This window comes from Gobius niger (genome assembly GCF_951799975.1).
Source record: "Gobius niger genome assembly, chromosome: 1".
Lineage (NCBI taxonomy): Eukaryota > Metazoa > Chordata > Actinopteri > Gobiiformes > Gobiidae > Gobius > Gobius niger.
The window spans coordinates 53,018,618-53,044,539 of record NC_136852.1 but is presented as its reverse complement, the minus strand read 5'-3'; the positions used below and the strand labels follow the sequence as shown (position 1 = coordinate 53,044,539).

The window sequence follows — 25,922 nt, the reverse complement described above, 5'->3', positions numbered from 1 at the left end:
GAAAGTGTCTTTGTTTAGCAACTCTTAAACATGTCATTGAGTGGACGCTAATGATCATAGGTAGTTGGATAAAGAGGTGGTTTAGCTAATCGTCTCCTTGCTTTGAGTTAACGGGTCGAGTTAAGAAAAATGGGGGTTACTGGAAATATTTTGAATTTGTGTGGTTGGGACAATGGCACAGCGGTTAGGTGACATGTCCTCCCCGTATCTGCCTTTAGTTTCCTGCGGGTTTCTCCAAGCACAAAAACGTGCACAATAGGGCCCCTCTTTGACTAGGACTCAGCTGACAAAAAAGATTCTAAAAATTTCATTGGATCTTTTCAGTTTGCATAACGTTAACATAAGAAAGATAAATATGAACAGTAAAAGTGTATATTTAGCACCATATGATCTACTTGTACTCAGCCAGCCCATTTTTTCACTTTAACCTTGAATCAGTGTTTGAGTGTTGTGTTCAGGTGTTTCTGGGACACTGCTGTAGAGGCGGCTGATGAATGATCTGGTATTGCTATTGACCCAGAAGGAAAATAGTTTACTCTGAGCCACTGGAATGTGAATACCTAAAAGCACATTTTAAGACTTTCAGCTTAGCCCACGTAAGCCATTTATTTTCATAGAGAATTTCAGGGCTGCTTATGTTGTGTTGTGCATTGCATAAGAAGTTGTATTCAAGTTTGTGTGCTAAGTTGAAATCTGTGCCTTGAGGAAGTACATAGAATTATATATAAAAAAAAACAATCATTTAGATGTTTTTAGGCTCAATATTTTAAATAGCTGTTTGTCATAATGATTTGTTCTTTCATTTTTTTTTTCTTGACTCAGGAATGTGTAACCCAACTTAAAGGGGTATTAGGCTTTTTGTAGGTATATAAACATGTCTTGCTATATTAATCTAAAACAAAATATCCAGCCTAAGCCCTTGCTTCCCCCTCCTCTGACCCCCTTTCCTTTTCAGATGTTTCAATAAAGACAAAAATTATATTTAAAAATATAGACTGCTGTAGTGAAGCTATGGTGAGTGTTTTTGCTCTGCGATGAAAGGGTAAGTTTTGTGAGAGATTGAGAGGTGAGGAAAGAAAATACGTGAGTGGCTCCAAACCCTACTCCAGACAGTAATATGGTGAAAAGTTCTAAAAAGTTAGTGTTGCATAATGCCTCCCCACCCTTCAGATGAGATATGGCAGGACTAGTGGAGTACTTGTTTGACCAGATTCTGTATGTGTGTTTTGCAGAGAAATCCAGATCTTATTCTCCTCACACTGAAGCTAAGAAACAAGCACTTGGCCCCGATGACCACAGGACATCCAGTTTAGGCCGTCCCGTGATGTCCCCGTACCCGATGTCCCCTCGAGACATGGCCAAGATCAGCCATGATCAGCACCTGCTCCACTACAACTGTTGGCACCTTTACCTGTATATCATTTGTCATATGATTCCATCTTCCATCTAACTTTGAACCTCTTCTCACAGCTTTTCAGCAATCTGGCCACTCTGTGCTTGGTTTGCCCCAGGAAAGTGGCAGGTTAGCTGCAGTTAGACCCATGTCAATGCCAGAGCCACCGCCGCTTATTTCCTCGAACAAGCCAGGAGGCTCGATCACAGAGGTGAGTAAACACTCTCCTCTAATTTACACACGCATTTAAAAACAAATTCACCGATTTACATATTTCTTTCAACTCGGGCATTCAGGGCACACCAGTGCAGCTCCACAGTCCGGCTCACGGGATGGACCATAGTAAAGCTCCTTCTTCACAGATGGCTTGGGCTGATCCAAGAAAAGCTGGTGAGTCCAATACCATGGCTTTGTAAAATGTTTAGACAAATGTTTGTAGACGCACAATGTAGTCATGGCTACAAATGAATCTCTCTCTCTCTCCTCTCTGTACACTTCAGGTGCTTATCCTGTGGTGAAGCAGGAACAGCTGTCTCCTCGCAGCTCATCTCAGGCAGAGTCCACTCAAGGGGCGCCCCATGAAAGTGCGCGAGGTGATTGCTTTGATACTTTTGTATTTTATGACATATTTCCAATTTTTTTTAAAATCCTGTCCCTCTTGTAGCATCGCATGCAGCTGTGCAGGGCGGCAGTATTACCAAGGGTATCCCTGGGACCAGAATGCATCCAGAGCCCATTTCCTACCGAGGAGGGTCCATCACAAAGGTTTGTTTATTGTTTTTCATCTCTGCTCAATCGCAGTGCTATGCAAAGGTGTGGGCACCCAGACCAAGGGCAAAAGCCATTGACCAATGTGGAATTTCTAGCACAAGCTGTACTTGTACCAAATCCTCTGAGGCTGCCCTTCTTTATCTTCCACTTCCTCATAAACGTCCCTCTGGTGGATACTGCTGTGATTTGCTATAGCCATCATCACAGTCTATCACTGTGTCAGTGAATTCTTCAAAGTCCCGGTTATGTCAGCAGTGTCCCACTTCTGTCTGACATAACAGTGGCTCGTATCGATCCCCGTCGCCATGGCAACGTGCACAAACTGTACCACATCTGTTCTGTTTTTATCCATTTACTCACGGTGCACTAAGCACTGATGTGCCCACTGCAATAACCGCCATCTGCCACAGAGGTCAAAGATAAAACAGCCATTTTACGCACAGCATGGTTTCTCTGTATTTACTGTAGAGTCCAGTTAGTTGTAATGACCTACTTGGTGACTCGGGATGAGCATTTTGCTAAATTGTAATCACTTAATGATTGCTTTTTCAAATATTTGCATAAATAGTTAGTTTGTATACATAAACATAGACAAATATGTTATGATGAGGGATTATTATTTTTCTTTGGGTCGCAACTTTTTAGCAATATGTTGATGGCCACAGCCACAGCAACAGTAGCTTTTTATTGTTAGTTTTTCTCTTCTGTATAATATCATCATGCCGATTAATCAATTACAATTAATCTCGAACACCCCGATTGGTGACACAAGCAAGTTGTTATTCACACTGTGAAATGCATCTTATTCCGACTTCCCTCTCTCCCCACAGGGCACACCAGCTGATGTGCTGTATAAAGGTACCATCACTCGCCTGATCACAGAGGACAGTGTTAACCGCGCTGAGAGGGAGCGGGATGAGGCGCTGTCGAAAGGCCAGGTGCTCTATGAAGGCATCAGCGGACACATTCTCACTTATGACCGTGAGTACTTTGGGGAAATGATCAGAGATCAGTATTGATTGTAATGTAATTTAAAAATGGTTAAAGCTGTCACATTTTGGTGTGTAGTTTCCATTGATATCGTTTTTTTTTTTTTTTTTATTATATAAAAATGTGACACCATAAATCTACATTTGTGTTTCTTGCATCCATTTTTGTAATACCATTTTGAAACGGTAGTGTGCATACTATACCCCCATACCTTTTAAAACATTTTTGTTTTGAAGCTAGTTAGTTTACACATTAATTGTATCAATTATAAATTCCAGGCCCACCTTCTCAGCCTCCCAAAGATGAGAACAGAGGAGCAGGGCAGTCAGCTGAAGTCCTAGGGCTCAAACGTCCCTATGACGTAATGGAGGGAGGCATTACCAGAGGGCTGCCTATCAGGGATTCACTGTCCGCTGCCAACTGCGAAGGTAAAGGACGGTGCCACCTAATCCTCTACCTCATGAACTGTCTGTGCTCAGCCTAGTCTCATGTTTCACGTTAATGTTCATCATCTCTGCTTTAGGTCTGATCGGACGAGCTCTGCCCCATGACAGGGACAGCCCACACCACACTCCCTATAAGGATGCTCATCACAGCCGTGGATCCATTTCTCAAGGTAAGTTACAAAAGACTCCAAAGAAAATAAAGAGCATGAGCATCCAGTATTCCTTGACTTTGACCTGTACAAAGACCTCTTTTGAAAATATACATACAGATTTTATCTTTATGGATAAAGCTGTCTGTTGTCATGTATTATTCATATGACTTGAGAATAAAACAAGCCTTTGACTTCAGGAATACCTCGTCACTTGGACTCTCAGGATGGGTACCTTAGGAGAGAGCCTAAACAGATGAAGCGCGAGGGCTCCCCCTCTCGTGGCCCCAGTTCCCTGTCTGACCCATTAAAGGGCAGGGACGCCATGGTGCCAACTGTGAAAGAACCGGGGCGCTCCATCCATCTTATTCCAAAGGAAGGCATCATATCTCAGGTATCATTCCTGCATTTTTTAATTGCAAAGAAATGTGATATCATGAAATCATATTGAAAATGTCACTGTGTTTCTTTTTCAGGTGGCTCCAATGAAGCAAGACTCTCCTTCATCAGGGAAACGCCATGGCCATGATGTTCGCTCCATCATTGCTAGTTCTCCCCGCTCCTACCATAACCCTCCTCCACACATGGACATCCGAGATAGGGCTCGTTATGAAGAGTCGCCAAAAGGCCGTCCCAGTGCAGTGGTCAGCACTGCCAGTACCATGGCCCGATCATCTCCTCTCACTCTGGGGGCAGAGCAAGGAAAAGCCCATCACAGTCCAGTGGGCTATGACGAGAAGGGTCAGTTAAGAGGCTCTTATCCTGGGCCTTCACACCGCGGCTCTCCACTGTTGAGAGAAGGGGGCCAGAGGCAGCATGAAGGTAGGCGTTTCCTATAAAAGCTCAGAAAGTTGGGAAGAAAATACAGTACATGAGATACAGATCATGCGGGATAGTGTCCATGGGCCAATTTCAATTTGTCCTGTTCACTCATTGACTCATTGACTCATTCATAAACACATTCATAAAGAATCGTACATTGACCCTGGAGGAAAGGAAAGTGACGTGTCTTGCCAAGCACGCCAGTGTTTGCACTGATCAGAGCAATGTGCAATATTTGCTGAATCCTCTAATAATAATAATGATAATGATAATGACAATGGCTTACACTTGTTTGGCGCTTTATGAGCCTCTATTACCAAGTTTCTCAAAGCGTAACACTGTAGTCATTATTCATTCACTGTTCAGTTCACTGTTGTTGCCACAGCTGCCTTGGGGTCGACTGACAGAAGAGAGGTGCCATCACCTTTTATAGAGTCAATATTTCAGAGCTTCTTTCTACATTCTCATTGTTTTGTAGTCTCGCCAACCAGACTCCGCTTCTTTACAGAAGAGGGTCTGGCAACACTCCATTGCGCACTTTCAAAGGAAGTGACGCAGCGATATGGAGCCTACCGACCAATCAGAGCAGCTCCCTGAACGGGCGTCACGTTGTTTTGTAGTTTTTCAACACAAGCAACCACTTCACGTAATGCTCCAGTATGCTTGTATTCTGAAGTTTTTCTGACATGAACGACAGAAGTCATTTACTGAACTCCGTGTGGCAGGAGCGCCATTGTTAATGTCCAAATGACGACAACTTTCTTGTTGCTGTTTCTGTCATCACATCTGCTATGTTCTCATTGGCTGCTATGCGCTTCGCTTGTCCCACATTAGTCCCGCCTCCAGCAGTAGCTTTTCTACGACAGGGTCGCCAGACTAGTCTCCTGTTTATTAATTAACATCGGAGATTAGTCTGGATGCCAGGCTAATTGTTTTGCTGCTGCAGAACTCATACCATACAAAACAGCTTTGCATATTTTTCATCAAGGCAAGGCCAGTTTATTTGTAGAGCAGAATTCACCTGTCTGGTCTTTGTGTGTGCGTTCAGTCACGCAAAAAGACCAAAGATGTTGTTAGCATTTAGCCTCTCCCAGCATATCAAGTCAAATGGGGGTGAAGTTAGAAGCGACAAAGCTCTTCCACGTTTTCTCTATTTAAATTCGGTTACACGATCCAAGTATAGTTACACAAAACTATACACATCGCCTCTAGCTTCACCCCCATTCTTTTACATGACTGAGTGCACGCACAAAGACCAGACAGGTACACATCAACTCATCTAAGCTCTGGTAAGAACATATCTCAGTATGGAAAAATGGTGGAAAAAAAAGTCTTACTCTCCTCTGATCTGAGCAATGTTTTCCAAATGGTAAAAAGCTGCTAATGATATTGCTTTGATACGTCTGTTTAAGTTAGTATCAATAGTATGTTATTTGATTATCCTTACTAAACAATTTTTTTGTCTTTCTCTAGGTTCGAGTAAAAATCCCTCTCAGGAGAGGAAGCCCACACCCACTCCCAGAGAAATGAGTGCAACAAAGTCTCCTCTCCCAGGTGTCCCAGATCAGCAGACATACGAGCGCCTGCTGCAGGGGCTTGGGGCAGCTGAGGTGTACCGTCAGATACCTTTGCCTTTTGACCCTGCAACGCTCCCCCGGGGCATCCCCATTGACCCCGGTAATACCCAAAAGATTCTAACAGTCGGTGGTTACATTTGATGTGAATTCAGTGGTCGTTATGTCATAGTTCAATATGATACTTATTTGACATTTATTATATTGTAAGCAACTTGCCCTTTGACTATTACATTTTTTGTAAATGGAGCATTTGTTTCTTTACAGCAGCCTACTATTTGCCTCGCCACCTTGCACCAAACCCAGCGTATCCTCACCCGTACCCCTACCTCATCCGAGGCTTCCCTGACACTGCGGCTCTGGAGAATCGTCAGACTTTGTTCAATGACTACATCACCTCTCAGCAGATGCCCCAGTGGCCTGCAGCGGCTGCTATGGCTGCACAGCGCTCAGATCTCCTCAGAGGCCTTGCTCCACGAGACCAGCTGTCATTACCCTACCCCACACCACCGCGTGGTAAGGCCGAGATTATCACAATTACATACAATGTTTCTGTTTATCTAAAGTGTGTTAAAAGTCTCATCCAGATTACACAGAATTATATTTATTGCTCCCTTTTCCTTTCTGCAGCGATCCTCGATCTGTCTCAGGTGACCCCACACTTACCTGTGCTGGTGCCTCCCCCTGCAGGCGCGGCAGGCTCCCCGATGGAGCGCATCACATACCTCCCTGGAACTAGTGCCTCATTCGCGGGCAGGCCTTACACCACCTCTCCCATCTCACCAGGTATATTCTAAGAAAACCTTGACTAATTGCATAGTCAGCCATAGCATTTTAAATGTTGTCTGTTACCTCTGCAGTTGGTTCATCCCACATGAACAAGATGTCAAGTTCCTCTTCTGAACGTGAGCGGGAAAGGGAGAGGGATCGGGACAGAGAAAGAGAGCGTGAAAGGGAGAGGGAAAGGGAGAGGGACCGAGAACGCGACAGAGACAGAGACAGAGACAGAGACAGGGAGAAGAGCTCCCATGGAGTTGTGGAGCATGCACCAATTTGGCGACCTGGTATTTACGATTTTCAATTATATTATTATATATTATTATTGTTTTAAGATTCTTGAATCTACTTCATTGTAACATGAACATCACAATGTAAAGTTTCATGTCTCTTGAATTTTGCAGGTACAGAGCACAGCTTGGCGAGCAGTAGCAGCGGTGGATCCAGACCGTCCTCTCAGCCCTACAGCCACCAGCACTCTCCAGTGTCTCCTCGAAACCAGGACAACGTGCAGCAGCGGCCAAGTGTCTTACACAACACGGGGGGCAAGAGTCTGCCAGTCAACGAACATGCCAGCTCATCTGTTTTACGGTTGGTCTTATTTGTATGAAAATGCCAATGTTTTTTTTGTTTCCTTTCCGATAACAGTTTATCCTTCTGTTCCAGATCCCTACCTCCAGGCTCAGTACGTTACCAGAATTACCATATGAGACCAGGAATGCTACCTGAGGCCTTCCCTTCTGGACTGGACTCTGCCAAAGAGCAGAGCCGTGATGGCAGCAAAAGCAGAGGAAATCCCAAGCAGCCAGAGCAGCACGGACCCTCTAAATCTGACCACAAGTTGCCGAGCCCTGGCCCAGCAGGACTGTACCCTGTTCCTTATGCCTCAGCATCAGGCCTGCAGAGGCATCCTCAATTGGATATCCCTTTGGGCCGTGGAGAAAGTGCTGCCCTAAATAGAGAAAAGACTCAAAACAAACCGATGTCCATTCAGGAACAAGAGCTCCGATCACTCGGTAAGACCACCATGACTGCGGCCAACTTCATAAGCGCAATTATTATGCGTCAAATTTCATGTGAAACGGGGATGCCAGAGACGAGCTCGCTTGTTGCCCGCAGCGCCAGTGATGGTAAGACGCTCTGGATTCAAGGGTCCCCTCATCACCAGCCCCTCCCCGTCAGTCTGTGGCCTATTGCACGCTGTGGTGGTTGGCATTTTCAAATCAGTCCAATTCATTTACATTCTTTTTGTGCTATACTTTTTGCTTTTCCCCCCAATTAATTACAATCTTAAAGTCCACCAAGGGTTTGCACTTGAATCCTTTTCAATGAAAGATACAAAGCTTCTCATTTGTTGCAGCACTATTTTACATTTTTTATTCTTTAAGGTCATTTAAGTTGGTAATTCCGGTGGCATACATGATATTCTATGCTGCTTGTGTTCTTTTTCTAGATGTGACTAAATTGAACATGTGGTACCCCTCCTCCCTCACATTCGGCTGTTTGAAACTGAATATTTTACCACATGCAAGTGGGCAGGAATATTTTCGACTCTTGACTCTAACGGCATGTGACTGCAGAAGGCATTTAACCCCTTTCAAACGCGGCCATTTGAACAGCTTTAAAATGCAGTGAATGTGCTACTTTATTGCTGTTTCTATTTATTCAGACTTAAAACATTTCACAAATACACAATATACTAGACTCTTGTACTGAATAGATGAAACCAAAACATTCTTACTTTGTTCTCCCTACCACCAAACTGAATCCCTGGGTCGCAGAGAGCACCAGAGGAGGGTGGGGAAGCCGTCCGTGGGGGAGGGGTAGTGCAGCTTCTGCCCCTCTAGTGATGCATGATCACCACACACCTCTCGAAAATCAAACTTGTGGAAACTTGTCATTTAATGTTTCTTGTTATGTATGAATGATCGTACCTGTATGTGTTTCTTTAGAGCACCGACTGCCATGTGAAAGTCTTGTCTTATTGGAAAAGAAACTGTAGGATGGCATATTGCGGGCCATTATAAAACGAAAGCTAATGCATATGTTAGTATGATCTGAGCATGTGACCGTAGACCAGTGGGACGCAGGCTATTAACAATACTGGTCCCATGCTACATAATCATCCTGGGATTCCAGTGTTTTTTACTCTCAGTCAACTTGCATCATCCAAAGCAAAGATAAACTATGTGGCAGATGAACAAACCGTACAATATTCAATCATATCCAAATGCCTTGTTGTATCTGTCCGAAGTGTCTTTTCCTTTAAAAGAAGCCATGCAGGATATCGTTGCTGCACAAAGATTACCTTAATACCTGTGCAGTTAACCTCTTAACCCCCCCGGAACAGAGCACCAGTTCAACTTTACCCAAATCTAAAATCTTCTTAAAAAAACCCATCCAAATAGTGACATAAACGAACTGAAAAGACAGCCAAAAAAAGCGTCAAAAACGCAGCAAAACAGGCGACATAAAAGTGATTAAAAAAAGAAAGAAAAACGCTACAAAATGGGCAACAAAAAGTGATCAGAAAGCAAGATAAAAAAAGGATGAAAAGCAACAAAAAACGACTAAAGCGTGACATAAAGCACCTAAAAACACTGAAATGACAATGACAACATAAGGGAAGAGCCTTTGAGATTTGGGTAACTGGAGATAATGCACTTGGTTAAGGTGGGGGTTAAGAGGTTAAACTGCCTCCCACTATTGGAGCCACACTTTTCACAGATAATCATGAATATCTAGATGAGCAGCTGTACGGATGTGTCCTAATGACAAATCTAACCCAAACATTCATAATTTTTGCATTACCTCAGGTCAGAAAATGGAGCCTCACAGTGTGCACCGTCCTCCATCTGTGGAGAGGATGTCTCCAGGCCAACAGCCGCCATCTCCGTGTGTCAAAGGCAGCCAGAGAGTTGTGACTCTGGCCCAGCACATCAGTGTAAGCCTGCCTCACCTCTTAACAAGGTATACATACTGTATGGTTCATGAAGTGCTGATGAGTGTCTTTTAAACAGGAGGTTATTACTAAAGATTACACAAGACAGAGCCAGCAGCAGCAGAGCTACCATGGTTCTCCGGTTCTGGATCTTACCCGTCCACCCAGTGCCTCACACCCCCCTACAGGTTCACAAGAGAGTGTCCCAGGGGGGCGTTACTCAGACAACCTAGGAGGGGAACGAAACAGAGACCGGTAGGAATCATAACCGTTATTTCAAGATTCAAATAAAGAAAATTTGAAATTGTCTTTACTTTTCTCTTGAATATTTGAATTGATCTGACAGGTCCCCGTCCCAACCTAAATCATCTCCTGTCAGCGTTTCAAATGATGGCATCGAGCCAGTTTCCCCTGCTGGAGTCAACTCTGATCCTGATGCTCAGGGGAGCGCTGCGTACCCCAACGAGCAGGCAGAACAAGGGTAGGATACACGTCTACAAAGACTTTCCATATATTGATAAATAAGTGATGGACTAGGTTGTTTAGAACTGAAGAAGTCGGCATCCATTCATTAAATACTACACATCCTAGTCCATATCCTTTTAGAAAATCTTGAGTGAGCACCTAAGAACTTACACAAGCACATTTTACTTATAAAGCCTTGATTGATGTCCTGTTTACAGCATGGGGTCTCGGTCGCCTCCCAATACCTCCCAGCCACCAGCTTTCTTCAGCAAGCTCACAGAGAACACCTCCGCAATTGTCAAGTCAAAGAAGCAAGAAATGATCAAGAAGATGACTGTTGTGGGAAATGAAAATGATTTCAGTAAGTATGGCAAAAATTTTACCCTTTACTAGAGATTCCGGAAGCTCTAAAAACAAATGCTTTACTCTTATATATTTTTTCACTTCAGATGCTGGTCAGCCTGGAACAGAGATCTTCAATATGCCAGCTTCAACAGTTGCAGGTAGCTCAGCGCTTATATTGCTTCAAGTTTTGTCCATATTTAGCTTGTTCTGTGTTGGTGACGGTTGGTCTGATAGTAGGACCCGTGAACGTGCGCAGTCATCCTATCCCAGAGGCTCCTGGAAACTCCATAGGGCTGGAGGCCATCATCCGAAAGGCTTTAATGGGAAAATACGACGAGTCCGAGGAGCGTTCCCCATCCAACCCCAGCTCCAGCAGCTCGGCGGCAGTGGATGGACGTGTTGAGGATGGTTTTGCTCAAGGTGGAATCTGCGTTTTCTAAAATCACTAATCTTTGATGCAGGACAATGGAGCTTATGTTATTCATTCTGTATTTGGCAGGAGGAAAGTCTTCAAAGAGTAATGGCCGCTCAAACAGTCGCAAAACTAAATCCCCGGGACCAGGCCTGTCCGGAGGGGAACGTCCCTCTTCTGTGTCCTCTGTCCACTCAGAGGGAGACTACAATAGGAGGACCCCACTTAGCAACCGGGTACTGGAGGAGAGGCCATCATCTACAGGTATGAAATGCTCCAATTTCTTTTTAATAAATTAACAACATATACGCTGAACTATCGTAATAATTTAAGTGATTTATCAACTTTATTTCGGCAGGATCCACTCCCACCCCATATCCCTATAACCCCCTGACCATGCGTTTCCCGAGTGGGACAGTGTCTGCACCCTCGCCCTCTCCAGGACAGGGCGCCCCAGGCCCCGGACCACAGGCGCGATGGGAGGAGGAGCCTAAGCCTCTGCTCATGTCCCAGTATGAGACGCTTTCGGACAGCGAGTGATCACTACAGTCTCCATCTCTGTGCTGCTGCAGACACCTGATACTCACAGGTGTTTAGTGCTTTTCAAAGCTGCCACACCATTCCTCCACTGTCCACATTCAGCCGATTCACCTGCTCCTCCTCACACCGGAGACACAAAGCAACACGGGACCAGGACTTGTGCTCCTCGTGTCTTTGTGCTTTCAGCCTCCTGCTCTCACTCCAAGGATTTGTCACTTTTTAAACGTCTTCACTGGCCTTATCGCAGCAGGTTCACTGAGCTGGGCCGTCAGGCTGCTGTACTGTGATGCGGACGGTGTAGGTTTGGTCAGAGGCTGAAGACTGATGCTGTGGCAGACTGCCTGCAGACTGCCTGCTACCACTACAGTAGTGTGAGAGCTGTGGGAGAGTCCAGAGGCTTTGGTTATTTGTGTTCTCCTTTTCTTTCCTTCCGTTGGGTCTGTAGACGTTGAACTGAAACCTAAGTATGTTTTGATGGTGAACTTTTGATTGTGTCATTTTTAGTCTGTTATCTGCAGTGATGTATCTTGTTTTTTGAGGGTTTGGGGTACAGATCGTGTGGGCGGGTCATATCATTGGTTTACAGGGTAAACACATTGCTATTGCTGATGTCCTTGTTCGGGAGAAAAGGCCTGTTAAACCTCAGGCCTCCAAACGTGCAAGATAATGGCACCGACACAAGTGACACTTTCTCACTGTTTTATATTAACCATGTCTGTGTTTGTTTTTGGATGTTAAGCACTTAGTCTCCTCGCAGTGACCTTGCTTTATGATTCACGTTTCTTGGGCTGATGACAAATGAATTTGACAATAGAGTAGAAAACTGCAACTCTCCTAGACGGTTCTTGGTCTTTGCCACTGATCCCTTCAAGCGCTCCCACACTCGAAGCGACAATCACACTGTTGACCGATGAGTAGGCCGCCCGTGGCAAGTGCAGGCCAACCCCGAAGCTGCTCAAAAAAACCAACCCCGCCGACACGTCACGGAGTTTGCGATTTTTAAGGTGACGCATAAAGCCATCTACTTTCCTGACCCTGCACGACTTCTAACTGGTTCCAGCTGTCTGACTGTCATCGTCTCGAGGAGGCGGAGCTACAACTGAACTCTGTTGTTTTTCATTCACGTTTTTACATTCATGTTTTTGGTGTTAAGTGCCATTTATTTTACATATAAAGTACTGAAATTACCAAGCGACGCACAAACTCTCTGGTTCAACCCCCCCTCCATAGCAGGGTTTACAGGGATATTTGCAAACTCAAACAAAAAAAAACAACAAAGAAAAAAAAAACACCACTTTTTTTGTGCTTTTTTTTCTCAAATATATCAGCCTTAGTTTCTATTTGAAGATGCTCTATATCACAGGACCATCATTACAGCTGTTAACATCTCTCCACTTGATAGACTTCAGAAGAATGAATAGAGGAAGCAGGCAAAAGCTTTCCGCTCGTTTTTTTGTAACCACAAATGCATTACATTTATTTTACTCTCAGTATTTTTAACAGGTTACTGAGTAGTGCTGGTCACAGTGGAGATTCACAACACGCGACTGTTAATGGACTACCTCCTCTCCCCCCTCTTTCTTTGTGCTACCTGTTGACAGCGGTGTTTTAAGCATGCCACATCTCAACTCTTTTGTTTTTTGGTTGGACTGATGGAAAAAAAAAAAAAAAAAAAGTGTAATTTGTTTGGCAAAAAAATATAGTCAGGCTTTGTATATATCGGCCTGCTTCGGTATGCTACGTGTATCCAGATATTACGAATGTGACGGCAAACTTAAAAAGCCATATCCATATTCCTTCAGACAGGAGAGAGTTTTTAAATGCATACTACAATGATTTTTTTTTAAACACATCTTTTTTGTTTCTTTGTTTGTTTTTCCACATTTTTGCATTGTTTGCGTAAAAAAAAAAAAAATGAAATAAGTCGATTGTTGTTCCCTACACTGTCCAGCGGTGAGTGGGTGGGTGAACGGGGATTGTCAAAACAGTACAATGTTCAACCATTTTATGCATAGGCTTAAATATTTCTTTCTTTCTTTTTTTTTTTTTTTTAAATATAACCCACTGTATAATAGCAAGGATTGTACATAAAACTGAAGAGATGTAAATATTTATGTGGCTTGCTTCAAGGTTGGTATTACAGAAAAGAAATATTCACATGGTTTAATTCTACATGCCCACCAGCAAGCTTTGTGGATAGCAGTGTAAAAACGAAAAACAAAAGACACTGCCTTAATGTTTAAATAAAAAGCTTATTGCCATTCATGCCTTGTTATTTTGCATTTTCTTATTTCATTTTGCCGAGCACAGAGATTTTCCAGAGATTCCCCCCCCACACACACACACACTATCATCCATTGCCACTTTTAGAGCATACACTTTGCCCCACAAGTTCAAACTCTCAGGATATTTCTTAAAGGGGTTGACCATTCCAGCCTCATTTGCCTGAACAGTTTTTTTTTTACTCAGTATTTACCAAGTCTTTCACCAAGTATTTATTTAATGAGGGCAGACAAATGGATGAACAACTTTCCCTGCCCCAAAGAGCCTCTAGTTTTTACTCCTTGGGTCCAGGAAGCGCTCCTGTTTTCCTCTTTTTTTAATTCAGTGCATCCCAATCTTTGTTCTCTCTGTTGCCTTGGGACAATCCAACAACTTGACAGCTGTATGTGTCTTATTAAGTGAAACAAGTAATGTATAATAATTTCCATAATCCATTAATCAGTAAAACAAAATAAAAATTAAACCACCAATATACTGTACAAGCCCTGGTCACCCCTACAGTGAAGAGATGAGCGTCTCTGCTCCGTCACCGCCAGGGGGCACTAGAGCCGCGGTCGGCGTGCGGGTGCGATGGACGAGGCGCTGAAGGATGAGGGCTGCTGTAGAAACCCTGGTGGAAACAGCGAGGCTCCGGTCCAGCGATGAGTGCCAAGACCTACTGCACTTATTTTAGCAGCTGTACGACATTTAAGTCAGGACTTTTCAACTATTATTTTGTGGAGCCCAGATGTTTTGTAAGGCACATTTAATTATTGTAACTTATGTCATCTGCTCTCTTGATAACGGCTTCTATGTTTGGCTCGGAGTGAAGGAGCAATGATAAAAAACAGAATTTTCAAACATTATGAAAAAAACATGTGTTCAGTCTTGTGTGACAAATCTTGATCCCTGGCCTTAACCGAGTGCATTTTCTCTAGTTCGGCTTCGCCCAAATCCATCAATCCACAGTCTCATTTGAAAGCTAAGCCCTACAAAACTCATCTAAATTGATATTTTTCCTCGCGTTGAGTCTTTTTTTCTGCCACAATTTCATCGCTTTTTGTCACATTTTTTGCACCAATATATTCTATCCACTAGGGGTGGCCAGGGCGCGAATATATTTTTCCTATGATAGTTGGTAGATCAACCAGTCACAAGTCATGAGAGTGAAACGTCACAAATATATCAACCAATCAGCTTAACCCTGACCCTGCCCTAGCCACTAACCTTAAAGGGGGGGGGGGGGGGGGGGGGTATTATGCAAAATCGACTTTTTCAAGCTTTACATCATGTTATTATGTCATTCCCTCATTAAAAACATGCCTGAAGTGTTGCCTTGGCACATTCACGTATTTTTGAGTAATCTGTAAAAACTCTGATGGCGGCCATTTTAGGGATAGGTTTGCCTGAGTCCTCCTAGGAACCTCCTGGAGACGCCTCCGAGCTTTCGTCACCAGCCGAGTAACCAACCACTGCTCCTCAGCAGAACCCCCTCCCCACTGATGCCACAGACAGCGTGTGGAGGGGGCGTGTCGGAAAGGGTCAGAGGTTCTTAAAGAGACAGAGGCCTATTTCAAGACATTCTCTACAGCCATTGTGAGAGAGCAATTTTATACAAGGCAGTTATTCTAATTTCCTGCATTTACAGACCAACAGAAAGTTTCGTCATCATTGTAGTGTGATATAGACTGGTGCTATGTGATTGAAAAAAGGATAATACCCCCTCTTTAAGGCTGGCGCCTAATCTTAAATTAGTCTCTGATTGGATGATGAATGTCCACCGTTTACCAACTATCCTAGGAAAAATATTCACTCTCATGAGTTGATCTGCCAACAATCCTCAGAAAAACACACACACCGGGCCCAGGCGCATCCGTGGTCGCCTCAAAATAAAAGAACATTAGTTACCTGCTACCTTAGGGTTAGGTGTAGCCGCTGGAGTTCAGGAAATTGAGGAAAATCCACAGTTACCATGGAGATCCGCCATGTTTGCAGCTGTTACGTTAGCATACATTTCCATAGACTAACATTTGCTAAAAACAGTATTAAAAAAATGAAGAAAAAACGCCTCAAACAAACATGTGATTTTGCTGTGAGCGGCTCAGCTCTCCTAAGACATAACTTTACCGGGAGTGGGTACGTCTCCAGCTCGTTTCCATGGAGATGTCGACTAAAGGCAGCAGAATTTGAGATTTAAACAGGTTAGGTTCCCATCCAAATCCATTCTTTGATTTCTCACTGCAGTAATAGCATTTCCTGGGTCGAGCTGCTCATTGGGAGCATGTTTTGTACCGCTGGCAACAGTATAGTCCAAAATGTTACGCAGTGTACCTTTAAGCTGCCAGTATGATACCTCATTTGAAAGCCAAGACCTTCTAGTTTCTAAAAAAATATGTGAGACACACAACTTACATCACATATGGAGTAATATAATGTCACCTAAACTACCTAAAAAGGACATGTAAATAATTTAACATTTCCTTTGATATCTTACACTAGCACAAAGTCACAATCTGGAAACATAGACCATAATCAAGTGACAGTGGGCAATGTCTTCTCATTGGATCTGTGCAAAAATCGACACCAAGCAGCAGAAGTAGAATATGAGATTTTTTTTTTTATTCCATTAGGATATACATCTTTTTAAATAATTTTCTTAAATCAGAACGGAAACAAGAATCAATGTACAAAAATAAAAAGATAATTTCGAAGTGCCTCATTTGCCACATATACAACAGAAGAATATTTTACAGTAACAAAATCAAGTGTTAGAAGGGGGAAAAAAACATGTCCACATCCACTAACTTTCTCTCATCTTCCTCTGACCTTCTGCACATAACAAAGCTTTCTATTCTCACCTATGATCACTGTGTCGTACGCTAACTTGTCACACATCCCATTACAATAAGGCTTTTCACATATCTGTGTTTGCAACTTGCTGTGCCATTCAAAAAAACGTACTTCCTGATTCTGTTCGCTAGTTTCCAAGACTCCTCATTAAAAACAGAAAGAACACGATTGCAATGAATGAAAGATATCAGAAGCTTTGAGGTTTTTTGGGATGCTTTTGTCATTCAGGGATAACTTATTGTACATGCTTGTTTTCATAGACTAGAACTAAAGATACACATTTACAGAACCTTCCCTAAATATAAATCTTTTTTTTTTACGAAATGTCTTCTTAACTATAAAAGCCTGATTGAACAAGATGAATTATTTCGATACATGGTAGAGGTCTAAAACTAAAGGGACATCAAGTTTTAGTCCTTATTTCATTGGAAAAGGCGGGACATTTTGTTGATAATAAAGGATTCACCTGCAACTAACTGTGGCTAGCTTCTAACCGCCATACTTCTCTCCAACTTTCTTTGGTCCGTTTTTTTATCCATTGCTCTCATTGTCATCAAAATCCCAAACTGCAATGCACGTTCACCACGGAGACTCCCATAAAAATAAAAAATAAAAAAATAAAACAAGTGCAAGAAAAGAGCCAGACTCGCATTGGTTCTAACAAATCCGTAACACCTACCAGTTTGCTCCAAAAGTCACCAATTTGTCACTTTAAATAAGACGTTGAACCATAAAAGTGAACTCTGCAAGTGTCTTTAAAAGTAATAGGAAGTCAGGAAGAAAAAAACAAATTCATAAAAAAATACAATTCCCTTGATTGAAAATGTACAGGTTATTAGGACTCCAGTCTTATCACTTTAGAGTAATCCTTACGACGACCTTTTCGAATCTGCATCCTTCAAATTAAAAGTCTCTGTTTCTTCTTGCCGTCCACACAGGCGCCTATAAGTCCTCGGTATAGATGATGCAGGGGCTGGAGTCTTCGCTGGACTCCAGTTGGACCGTGGACACGAACCAGCGGCGGGACCCGGAGGCCTTGTAGTTGAGCGTGGTGCGGTAAGTGTTTTTGGCGTGCTTGGGGTAGATGATGGTGGTGCTCCGGTAGCTCAGGGGCTTTTGCCGGGGCTCGAGATAAACCTGGGACTTGTAGCTCCTCCAGGTGCAGTTTTGGACGGCCACCACGGTCTCGCTGAAGCAGGTGGGGGTCGGGACGGGCGCGCAGTAAACATGATCCTGATAGTGCCGGTCCGAGTCGTACTTTACCTCTGAGGTGCACCTGGGGATGAGACAGGTAAGAAGAGGTCAGAGAAGATGGCGCTAGAATAACTATTGTCTCCCAGAAGTAAGAAATAAAAATATGCACTAACAAGAGTTTAAGTTATTGCTTTAAAAGTTTCAGATCTTTGTGAGACACATGGTAGCTCACTCTTACCACATCCTAAGGCGGTGCTATCTGGCCCCAGCGAGAAAGACAAACAGACAAACTAATTTATTCTAACTGCCATTGACTTCCTAAACTCAGGAGAAAGCAGTGATTGAATGGTGTTATTTTTTGTTATTACTATTGTTCTCTGCTGCGTCATGCACCTCACTGTGTCCTTGGTGTTGTTGTTGCCGATACTATGAGCACTGATAGATAACTACATTGTTCTTGTTTGGTTGTTGATTGACATGCTATGGATTTGTATGCTTTTCTCTATCTTCTGTTTTTAAAAAGCGCCGGCTGCTGCAAACTTAGTTGCCGTCCTGGGATAAATAAAGTTTTCAGAATCTGAATCTGTAATGGTTTGAATCACTGTTTCATCCGGTGTTTGGAATCACTGTTTTATCAGGTGAATAACAAATGAGCCTTCATTACAATTGAAGATTTTCTTTCACTGATGCTTAACAAATGTGTTACAAATGTGTAATACTGTGTAGTTATTATATACCTTTTGAATTCTTAGAAGCTAAGGTGTCCAAAAGTACTGAAAAATCAAAGATGATGTATGAGGCCTTGAATGTGACCACTAGGAGGCAGTGGTAACCACAAAACATACTGTTAATTATTAACAGTTGAGTAAAAAAGCTGGAGCTCTTGGCCTAATGTTTGATCCTGACAATCCTGAACATCAGATAAATAATTTTAAAGGTTACACTTAGTTCATCATCTGTGTTTACAGCTTTGGACAGCTTTACTTTGATGTTTTATTTCTATATCATAAGGAATGTGTTTGAAATAAATGTATTTTATCTAATCTAATGATGTGAATGGATTCAACAGCATAAAAACTCTTACTTTGTTGCCATGTTTATTTGATGGTTTCTGATGTGTTAATTTCTTCTTCTATTTTTTACTTTCAGGGTCTATTCACCGATGCTGCATATTGCAATAATTCAGCAGTTTCCCACGTATAGAGTCCTTACTTGATTTCCTGCTCTGACGTGGGGTTGACCTCAATGCTCTCTCCATAAAACACTGGGTGCATCCGGGTCCTGGGGTCTGGGCCTGTGGAGTTGAGCAGCAGGTAGGGCAGCTGCGGACAGGAAACACAGACGCATTAAAAACAGCAACAGCCATTTGACCCGTTTCAGGGAATCGCTGTTAAAAGCACCGAGAAAAATGCACCCCTTGATCCACCCATGTGACTTGGCACAGCTATTACTTACTACAAGTACAATTTTAGACCATAGACTCCTTGGCAGACTGTCAGGCACCGCTGTTTTTAATTTTAATCGACATAATTGTACTTACAAATGAAGTGTCGGTGGTGTATTATAATCATAGCCTTTTCTTATTCCAGCTCAGACTGACAGAGATGTGTGACCCAGACGCTGTCTCCGAGCAGTGAGTGGGTGAATACAAGCGAACAGATGTAGCGCCCAAAGTAGCTCATAAATGAGAAATATGCAGCTCTGGACACAACATGGGCGAAAGGCTAACAAGGGACGGGCCAGAGCAAATATTAGGCTCACAGACAGAGGCGGAAGAAGAACACAAATCTATACTCTCTGTTGAGACGTATGTGGCAAAAATATTTAAAGTACATGTGACAGGTTGTCTTTTATTTCCTAAATCTGACTTAGTTTGATGGGATTATAGTTTTACAGTGTTGGATTTTTGGATTTTGAAGTAGGAAAGTTGCAGGAAAGATGATTTATGTTCTAAAACTGAGGCGGCGTAAGGAAGAGGGAGAGCTCCATATTTCAGGGATTGAACAAGGTTATTTAGTAAGACAGTCCCAAGTCTCTTTTCCAGCTGGGTCCACTCACATATAAGGAGCTTCTGTACAAGTTTTCAGTTCAGACGTTTTTATACAGAGCTAAGCTGGTCTAAAAGCTGGTCTAACCACAGTGACACATAGGTAAGAGAATCTGTTTATCTATCAGAGCGGATGGGTCACTAATCACTAATCTGCTACAGATGAGATCCACGGCAAACATTTTTCATCAACTTTGTTTTTGTGAAATATTTAACCAACTTATAAACACTACGGCTGAACAGTGTTGGGCTAAATATCATATTACGGTGTTTTTGTGTGATGAGTATTGCAGTTGCGATTCGGATTCAGGCGAATTTAGTCATCCCACATGGAGCAACTCCATCAGAGCAGCAGCCTCAAGAAAAAACAAAAACAACAACAGACAAGCAAGGGGAGCTCACTCATAGACAATCTACAAAGAGACAACCGTGAACTACAGATAGTTCAGCAGTCAGTTAGCCTCAGAGAAAAAGGATTTTTATATATTTCAGGAAAATTCACCATATAGGACGCGTTCTAGAGTCGGTTTTCCTAGAGATCTGCTTGTCTGCTGGATTGTATTAGCAAATAACATGATCAGAACATGCTTAGCGTAGAGACCTAAACAACAGGGTTTTACAGAAGACCCCACTTGGATATAATATTTTTGTATAGTTTGCCAAGGACATAAACTGCAAGTCATGTGCTCATCCTCAACTGTGGGAACCAGCGCTCAGATGCGATTAGCAGCACAGGTCATTCTGGGCTATCCTGACTCCAGCCCTGGTTTAGCTGTACATTGTATGGTACACTACGGGACCTGATCTGCCCGAAGTGAATCCACTGGCAGCGGGACAGCAGCCTGGCACCTCTCACGTTACAGCGGAGCCGTCACATGCTGCGGTTTGGACGGGCCAAGGGCACGGAGGCACGGAGGATCGCTGTGGGGCTCGGCTTCCCTTCTGCAGCCTGCAATCATCTTCACACTGTCCCGATGGGAGGAACCGGCTGCAGTCGCACAGCTGCTAGTTCTGACTTGCGCACAAATGTTAAGGGGTGTGGGGGGGGTGTGGGGGGGGAGAGTGTTCCCGTTACTGCCGTTTAATGGTCCTAAAAAATATGAATGTGGCCGCCATGTATCTGACTGCGGCACGGACAGCATTCCAAGTATTTATTCGCTGAGTGCTCTGGCAACTTGTGCAGAGCAAACAGTTGTGAATGGAGGGGGGTTAAATTCCCCTGAAGAACCCCCTGGAAGCATATTTCAACTCAGAGCTGCAGCTGAGCAACACACTCGACCATAATCCCCCAGACTGAAGTGAACAGGCCACAGTGAAGCATGGATAGTACACAGCTTTACCGGCTGCCATTGGTTTGGTTTGACGGTTTGATGTTGTGGTATGGTCTAAAGTACACACAGTATGGCTGCACAATACATCATTTGGCAAAGTAGTCTGCGACACTCTATAGCACTGATTCTCAAATTGTGGGTCAGGACTCAAAAGTGGGTCACGGAACCATTTTCAGTGGGCCACGAGCCTATTCCATGGAACTTTTGTTTTCTCCAATATTTTCCATCTGAAACTGCATGAAACAGACCAGAGTCTGTTTAAATGAATGCTATTGGGTTGTTTTGATCATAATTTCAGTCTTAAAGGCTAATCGACTGCTTATTCAATTGTATACGATATATAATTACATGTTTATTTGAGTCGCGGTTTGTCATCCTAGTGTCCCAAAAACATTAGGGGTTGGCTGCAACGCAAATCCCACGAGACGAAAAGCGAGAACGAGACGAGATTTTGACAAATCAATATAAAAGTGCAAACCAATATATTATATAACATTAGTGGGTAACTAACTAAACATTCCTTTAAGTTCCTTTAAGGAGTGTACTGGATGCAGCGCAGCAAAATTAATATTTAAAAAGTCCACAATATGAATATATAATATACAATATTAATATTATGCTACTTTTTATACGGAAAAAAAAGTTGCTGTTTGTGCGTATTTGATCTTGTAGTGACCCAGCAGCTGTATGAGTGGTCAGCATGGCGCCCTTACTTTCGATCACGGTGGTCTCCGTTATGCTCCAGGGTCACTTATTTTGTGGGTTTTCTGGCGAGAGGGTCCGACAGCAGTGAAAACCTTACAATCAATTGATCCTGTAGAGTCCTAGAGGCCACTGCGATGGAAAGTAAAGGCACTATACTGATACCCATACAGCCACTGGGTCTTTACAAGGTCAAATACGCACGAATATCAACTTTGTTTTTACCACATAAAAAGTTGCGTAATGCACCTTTAATCTAATCTAGTGGCAGGAGATATTCACCCCATCCCTAGAAGTCGTACCTCTTGAGAACCACAAAAAGGGCCACTCGCACTTTGCCACCATATACTTCTCTAACTAGATCAGCATGATTGCACTTCTTTGAAAAATAATTAGTTGCCCAAATATCTTTCCAACATTTTTTCCTGCCATCATCGTTAATCCTTTTGATCTGCCACTTTAGACGTCACATGCACCGCGTGAAAAGACAAGTGTTTACGTGCCTTTCATTTAGAAGTGAGGGGGTCATCAGATCGACTTATGCAACGAGCTGCAACTCTAACGAGCCCCGCAGCTCGAAATAGACCTGGGAGGATTGTTCTAAGGTGGCATACGAAAACACGCACACAGCAGGCCTATGCAAAAGGAGCGACATGTTTTTGCTACATTCAAATCCAACTAGTGCCACAAGGAGACTTTCTTGCTTGTAGTTGGTCAATATAATTTGTTTTCCTACATATCAATGGAGAATGCACTAGATATTTTACTTTTTTTCCTTAATTAACTACCTTAGTTGCAGCACAAGCAAAAGTAGTTGCTGTTATTTTGAGTAATAGTGGCATTGTTTCCCCTGTAACGATACTTAGTAGTGCAATAATAAACGAGCAGGCTGGTTGCTGTTGTTTACATGAGAGTATTGCCCCCTTAAAGTTGTGAAATGTGCATAAACTCATCCCTGAGAAGAACTGAGATGTTAAAAAAAAGTGCTAGAAATTAGTTTAGACCACAACTAATAGTTTATAATGTATGCTCTTAGTTTAGGAAAACAATAATCCAGGTAAAGGCTTTTTTAAATTGATAGTAGCTTAATTTCCTCTATGATCATTTACTTTTTCTTTACTGAAAGCCTTTGTGGAGTACTCCCTCCATAGCTGAGATGAAGCTGTGCAGATGAGAAACTTGTGCTGGATTACAGGGTCTCTTTCTCTCCCTTTTTCTGTCTGTCAGCAAAATCCAATGTCACGCTACTCCCACGATGCACTGCTGCATTTCTGAGGCCTCCTTAAAGCCACCACTAACCTGTGTGGGCTTGTTGGTAAAATGAAGACACTTAAACTAAAACTAGGAGCGACCTGAATTTGTCTTTAGACATATGATGATTCATATCTATCATGCGTAAGTATATAGGAGTCTATGAAATATGTCTGCCATTGGGTCCCATTTCAAAACGAGTTTCGACTATTGCAAAACCAGCTTTTAAAGGAATAGGCCACCGTTTTTACATACTGAGATATGTTCTTACCTTAGCTTTGACGAGTTCTTTAGGACCTGTCTGATCGTCACCCGTGCCTTCAGTCACGTAAACACAGCGCAGACGGCGTTAGCATTTAGCCTCTCCCTCTCTCCACTATAGCTCCAAAACAGGTCAAGATAGAAGCTACCAAGCTCTTCCACGTTTTCCCTATTTAAATATGGTTCGTGAAGTGCTACACTACAAAGTATAATTACACAAAATTAAACAATGTGGATTTTCTAAGCGGATAACAGGGGGGACTATATTGTAAGGCGTAATAATACCAGGAGTAATTTGGCATCCGCACAGTAAAGTGAAGATTTCGAACTAACGCCGTCTGCGCTGTGTTTACGTGACTGAAGGCAAGGGTGACGATCAGACAGGTCCTAAAGAACTTGTCAAAGCTAAGGTAAGAACATATCTCAGTATGTAAAAACGGTGGCCTATTCCTTTAAGCGACTTCCAGAGAGATAAAGCATTAACCAGAAAGATGGCCCCTAGGTCTGTCATGATAACAAATTTGAAGTTCGATATATTGAGGCAGGAAAGTATCGCGATAAACAATATTATTGACTCTATCGATACTAGATACTGTCAACCTTTGTTCTAAAAGTGCACAGTCATATCCTATAATACCACACAAGCAGCAATAAACATGAAATATAATGTAACTTAATTTGCTTCAGTCAGAAATCTAAGTTTTATAAAGAAATAATAGGGGGTAATGTTAATAAATGTACAGACGATAAATATCTAAAGTATAGTTTATCTGTTATTTATTGAACGATAAGCCGATATAGTAATCGTGACATGGCACCCGACAGAGAAGATGCTGAATGAATCACATGGAAAAAGTTGAGTCAACATGTTTCTTAAATGACACTTTAAACCATTTGTATGTGGAAAAGGTAAATACTGATTTACCCTTTCCACATGACACGTCTGGCGTGCGTGGCATAATACTAACTGAGCTACTGCATTGTTATTCACACAGGAGTCACTTGAGACTGGCCACTGACAGATTCCTGGCACGGACCCCTGGGAGTCCCCACACCGCAGTTTGGAAACCCCAGCGGGAGAGTGGGGGCGTCATTGACATACTGACCTCTCGTTAGGCCCCCCTCCACCCAAATGACTAGTTATTATTATTGCGATTATGAATTGATAAATGGGTCAAATTGTCTTTCACGTGCGCTTCTGCGGAATGCTGGGAAACGGAGTGAGAGCTTCCAGATGTCGAGGACTTTGTAGTTTATGAATTCAGAGCGCAACCTATAGATTTGTAGAGATGTAGGCGAAATCTTACCAGTTTGCCCTCCTTTCTGTTGTACGCATTGTGCTGCTGGTGGTCGGGCGTCGTGCAGCTGCCGGAGCGAGACTCGATGAGCCCGGGTGAGAGGGAGCAGAAAGGCGGACTGGGACTCGGAGGTAAGCCCGAATCTGGACTGTCGAGCAGCCCTTCCCGGTTCTTTCCTTTGAGACTTTCATCCATCGCTTGTAAATGCAAATGCCCCACCATTTCTGGAAAGGCTCAATGCAAAGTGGGGGTTTTAAAAAAAAAAAGAAGAAAAAAAAAAGCCAGTGATAGTTTCAAGTTGAGAGCTGTCTGTCTTTAGGTGGAAGAAAAGCAAATCCAAAGGAAAAAAAAGTCGATTCGTGAAAATGAAAAGTGACAGGACGTGAAGCTGTTGACGTTGACAGGACTCCGCGGAGAGCGATCAACTATTTTCCAAAGTTTTTGAAGAACTACCTGAGCGAAGGGACGTGTCCGCTTGAGTTAAATATAATCCAAACCAGAAAGCGCACAAAAACTCCTCAAAGGAATTAAAGAAATGTCTTCAATCGCAGCAAAGTCGTAGTACAAAGTGGCCCGCGCGTCTGGCAGCGATCTGGCAGAGCGCTCCTCAGCTCTGCGCTGGCTTTGACTGTGCAGGACGGTGTATGTGTGTCTCCACTGGAGAGCTCCCTCCTAATGATCCTGCCAGGCTTTTTTCTGCTGCTGGCGCCGGTCCAGCCCTCAGGAGCTGGAACAGTTCCACGCACGGCCGCCAGGGGAGTGTGCAGCGCCCGCGGTTCCTCTGCGCCTCTGCCCCCGCTGGGATCAGAGCGGCTCCACTGAGAGTTCCCACAAGAGGAAACTGACTGAGCCACCGGTTCAGTGGCCTACAGAGGCTAAACTTTGAAGCAATGCAGCCCATGTCAATATCCACTGTAGGTTAAAAAAGGATACGTCTAAAAATATTATCAGTGTACTCAAGTTAACCCCTTAATCGCCACCTTAACCAAGTGCATTTGTTTACCTAAATCTGAAAGCTTCTCGACTAGAGCTTATACAGCCTATAGGCCAGAGTAATGCTTCATTTGAAAGCTAAGACCCACAAAACTAATCTAATGTTAG

General features: G+C 43.1%; 2 protein-coding genes across 5 annotated transcripts in view; one reads left to right on the top strand and one right to left on the bottom strand.

Annotated features, from left to right (window-relative positions):
* Positions 1-13,674, top strand: part of ncor2 (nuclear receptor corepressor 2) — a 70,977-nt gene extending 57,303 nt beyond the window's left edge. Inside the window, exons 23-46 of one of the 4 annotated variants that reach the window (XM_079557346.1) lie at positions 1,233-1,397; positions 1,471-1,604; positions 1,690-1,783; positions 1,894-1,986; positions 2,058-2,158; positions 2,995-3,145; positions 3,433-3,582; positions 3,678-3,770; positions 3,950-4,143; positions 4,226-4,571; positions 6,045-6,248; positions 6,413-6,661; positions 6,776-6,931; positions 7,006-7,209; positions 7,327-7,513; positions 7,589-8,052; positions 9,739-9,866; positions 9,943-10,118; positions 10,210-10,344; positions 10,547-10,689; positions 10,778-10,831; positions 10,911-11,093; positions 11,173-11,349; positions 11,444-13,674. In XM_079557346.1, the coding sequence (XP_079413472.1) occupies positions 1,233-1,397; positions 1,471-1,604; positions 1,690-1,783; positions 1,894-1,986; positions 2,058-2,158; positions 2,995-3,145; positions 3,433-3,582; positions 3,678-3,770; positions 3,950-4,143; positions 4,226-4,571; positions 6,045-6,248; positions 6,413-6,661; positions 6,776-6,931; positions 7,006-7,209; positions 7,327-7,513; positions 7,589-8,052; positions 9,739-9,866; positions 9,943-10,118; positions 10,210-10,344; positions 10,547-10,689; positions 10,778-10,831; positions 10,911-11,093; positions 11,173-11,349; positions 11,444-11,625 (4,163 nt within the window). In that variant the 3' untranslated portion in view covers positions 11,626-13,674. Of the gene's footprint in view, positions 1-1,232; positions 1,398-1,470; positions 1,605-1,689; positions 1,784-1,893; positions 1,987-2,057; positions 2,159-2,994; positions 3,146-3,432; positions 3,583-3,677; positions 3,771-3,949; positions 4,144-4,225; positions 4,572-6,044; positions 6,249-6,412; positions 6,662-6,775; positions 6,932-7,005; positions 7,210-7,326; positions 7,514-7,588; positions 8,053-9,738; positions 9,867-9,942; positions 10,119-10,209; positions 10,345-10,546; positions 10,690-10,777; positions 10,832-10,907; positions 11,094-11,172; positions 11,350-11,443 lie in introns of all 4 variants that reach the window. The other 3 variants (XM_079557345.1, XM_079557348.1, XM_079557347.1) reach the window with 3 other exon arrangements.
* Positions 13,675-16,886: 3,212 nt separating this feature from the next.
* On the bottom strand, positions 16,887-25,580 carry rflna (refilin A). The gene is made up of 3 exons (XM_079555817.1): positions 24,831-25,580; positions 19,144-19,253; positions 16,887-18,013 (listed from the first exon to the last, which is right to left on the bottom strand). Exons 1-3 carry the CDS (start codon positions 25,041-25,043, stop codon positions 17,680-17,682), a joined length of 657 nt encoding a protein of 218 aa, XP_079411943.1. The 5' UTR covers positions 25,044-25,580; the 3' UTR covers positions 16,887-17,679.
* Positions 25,581-25,922: the final 342 nt, after the last annotated feature.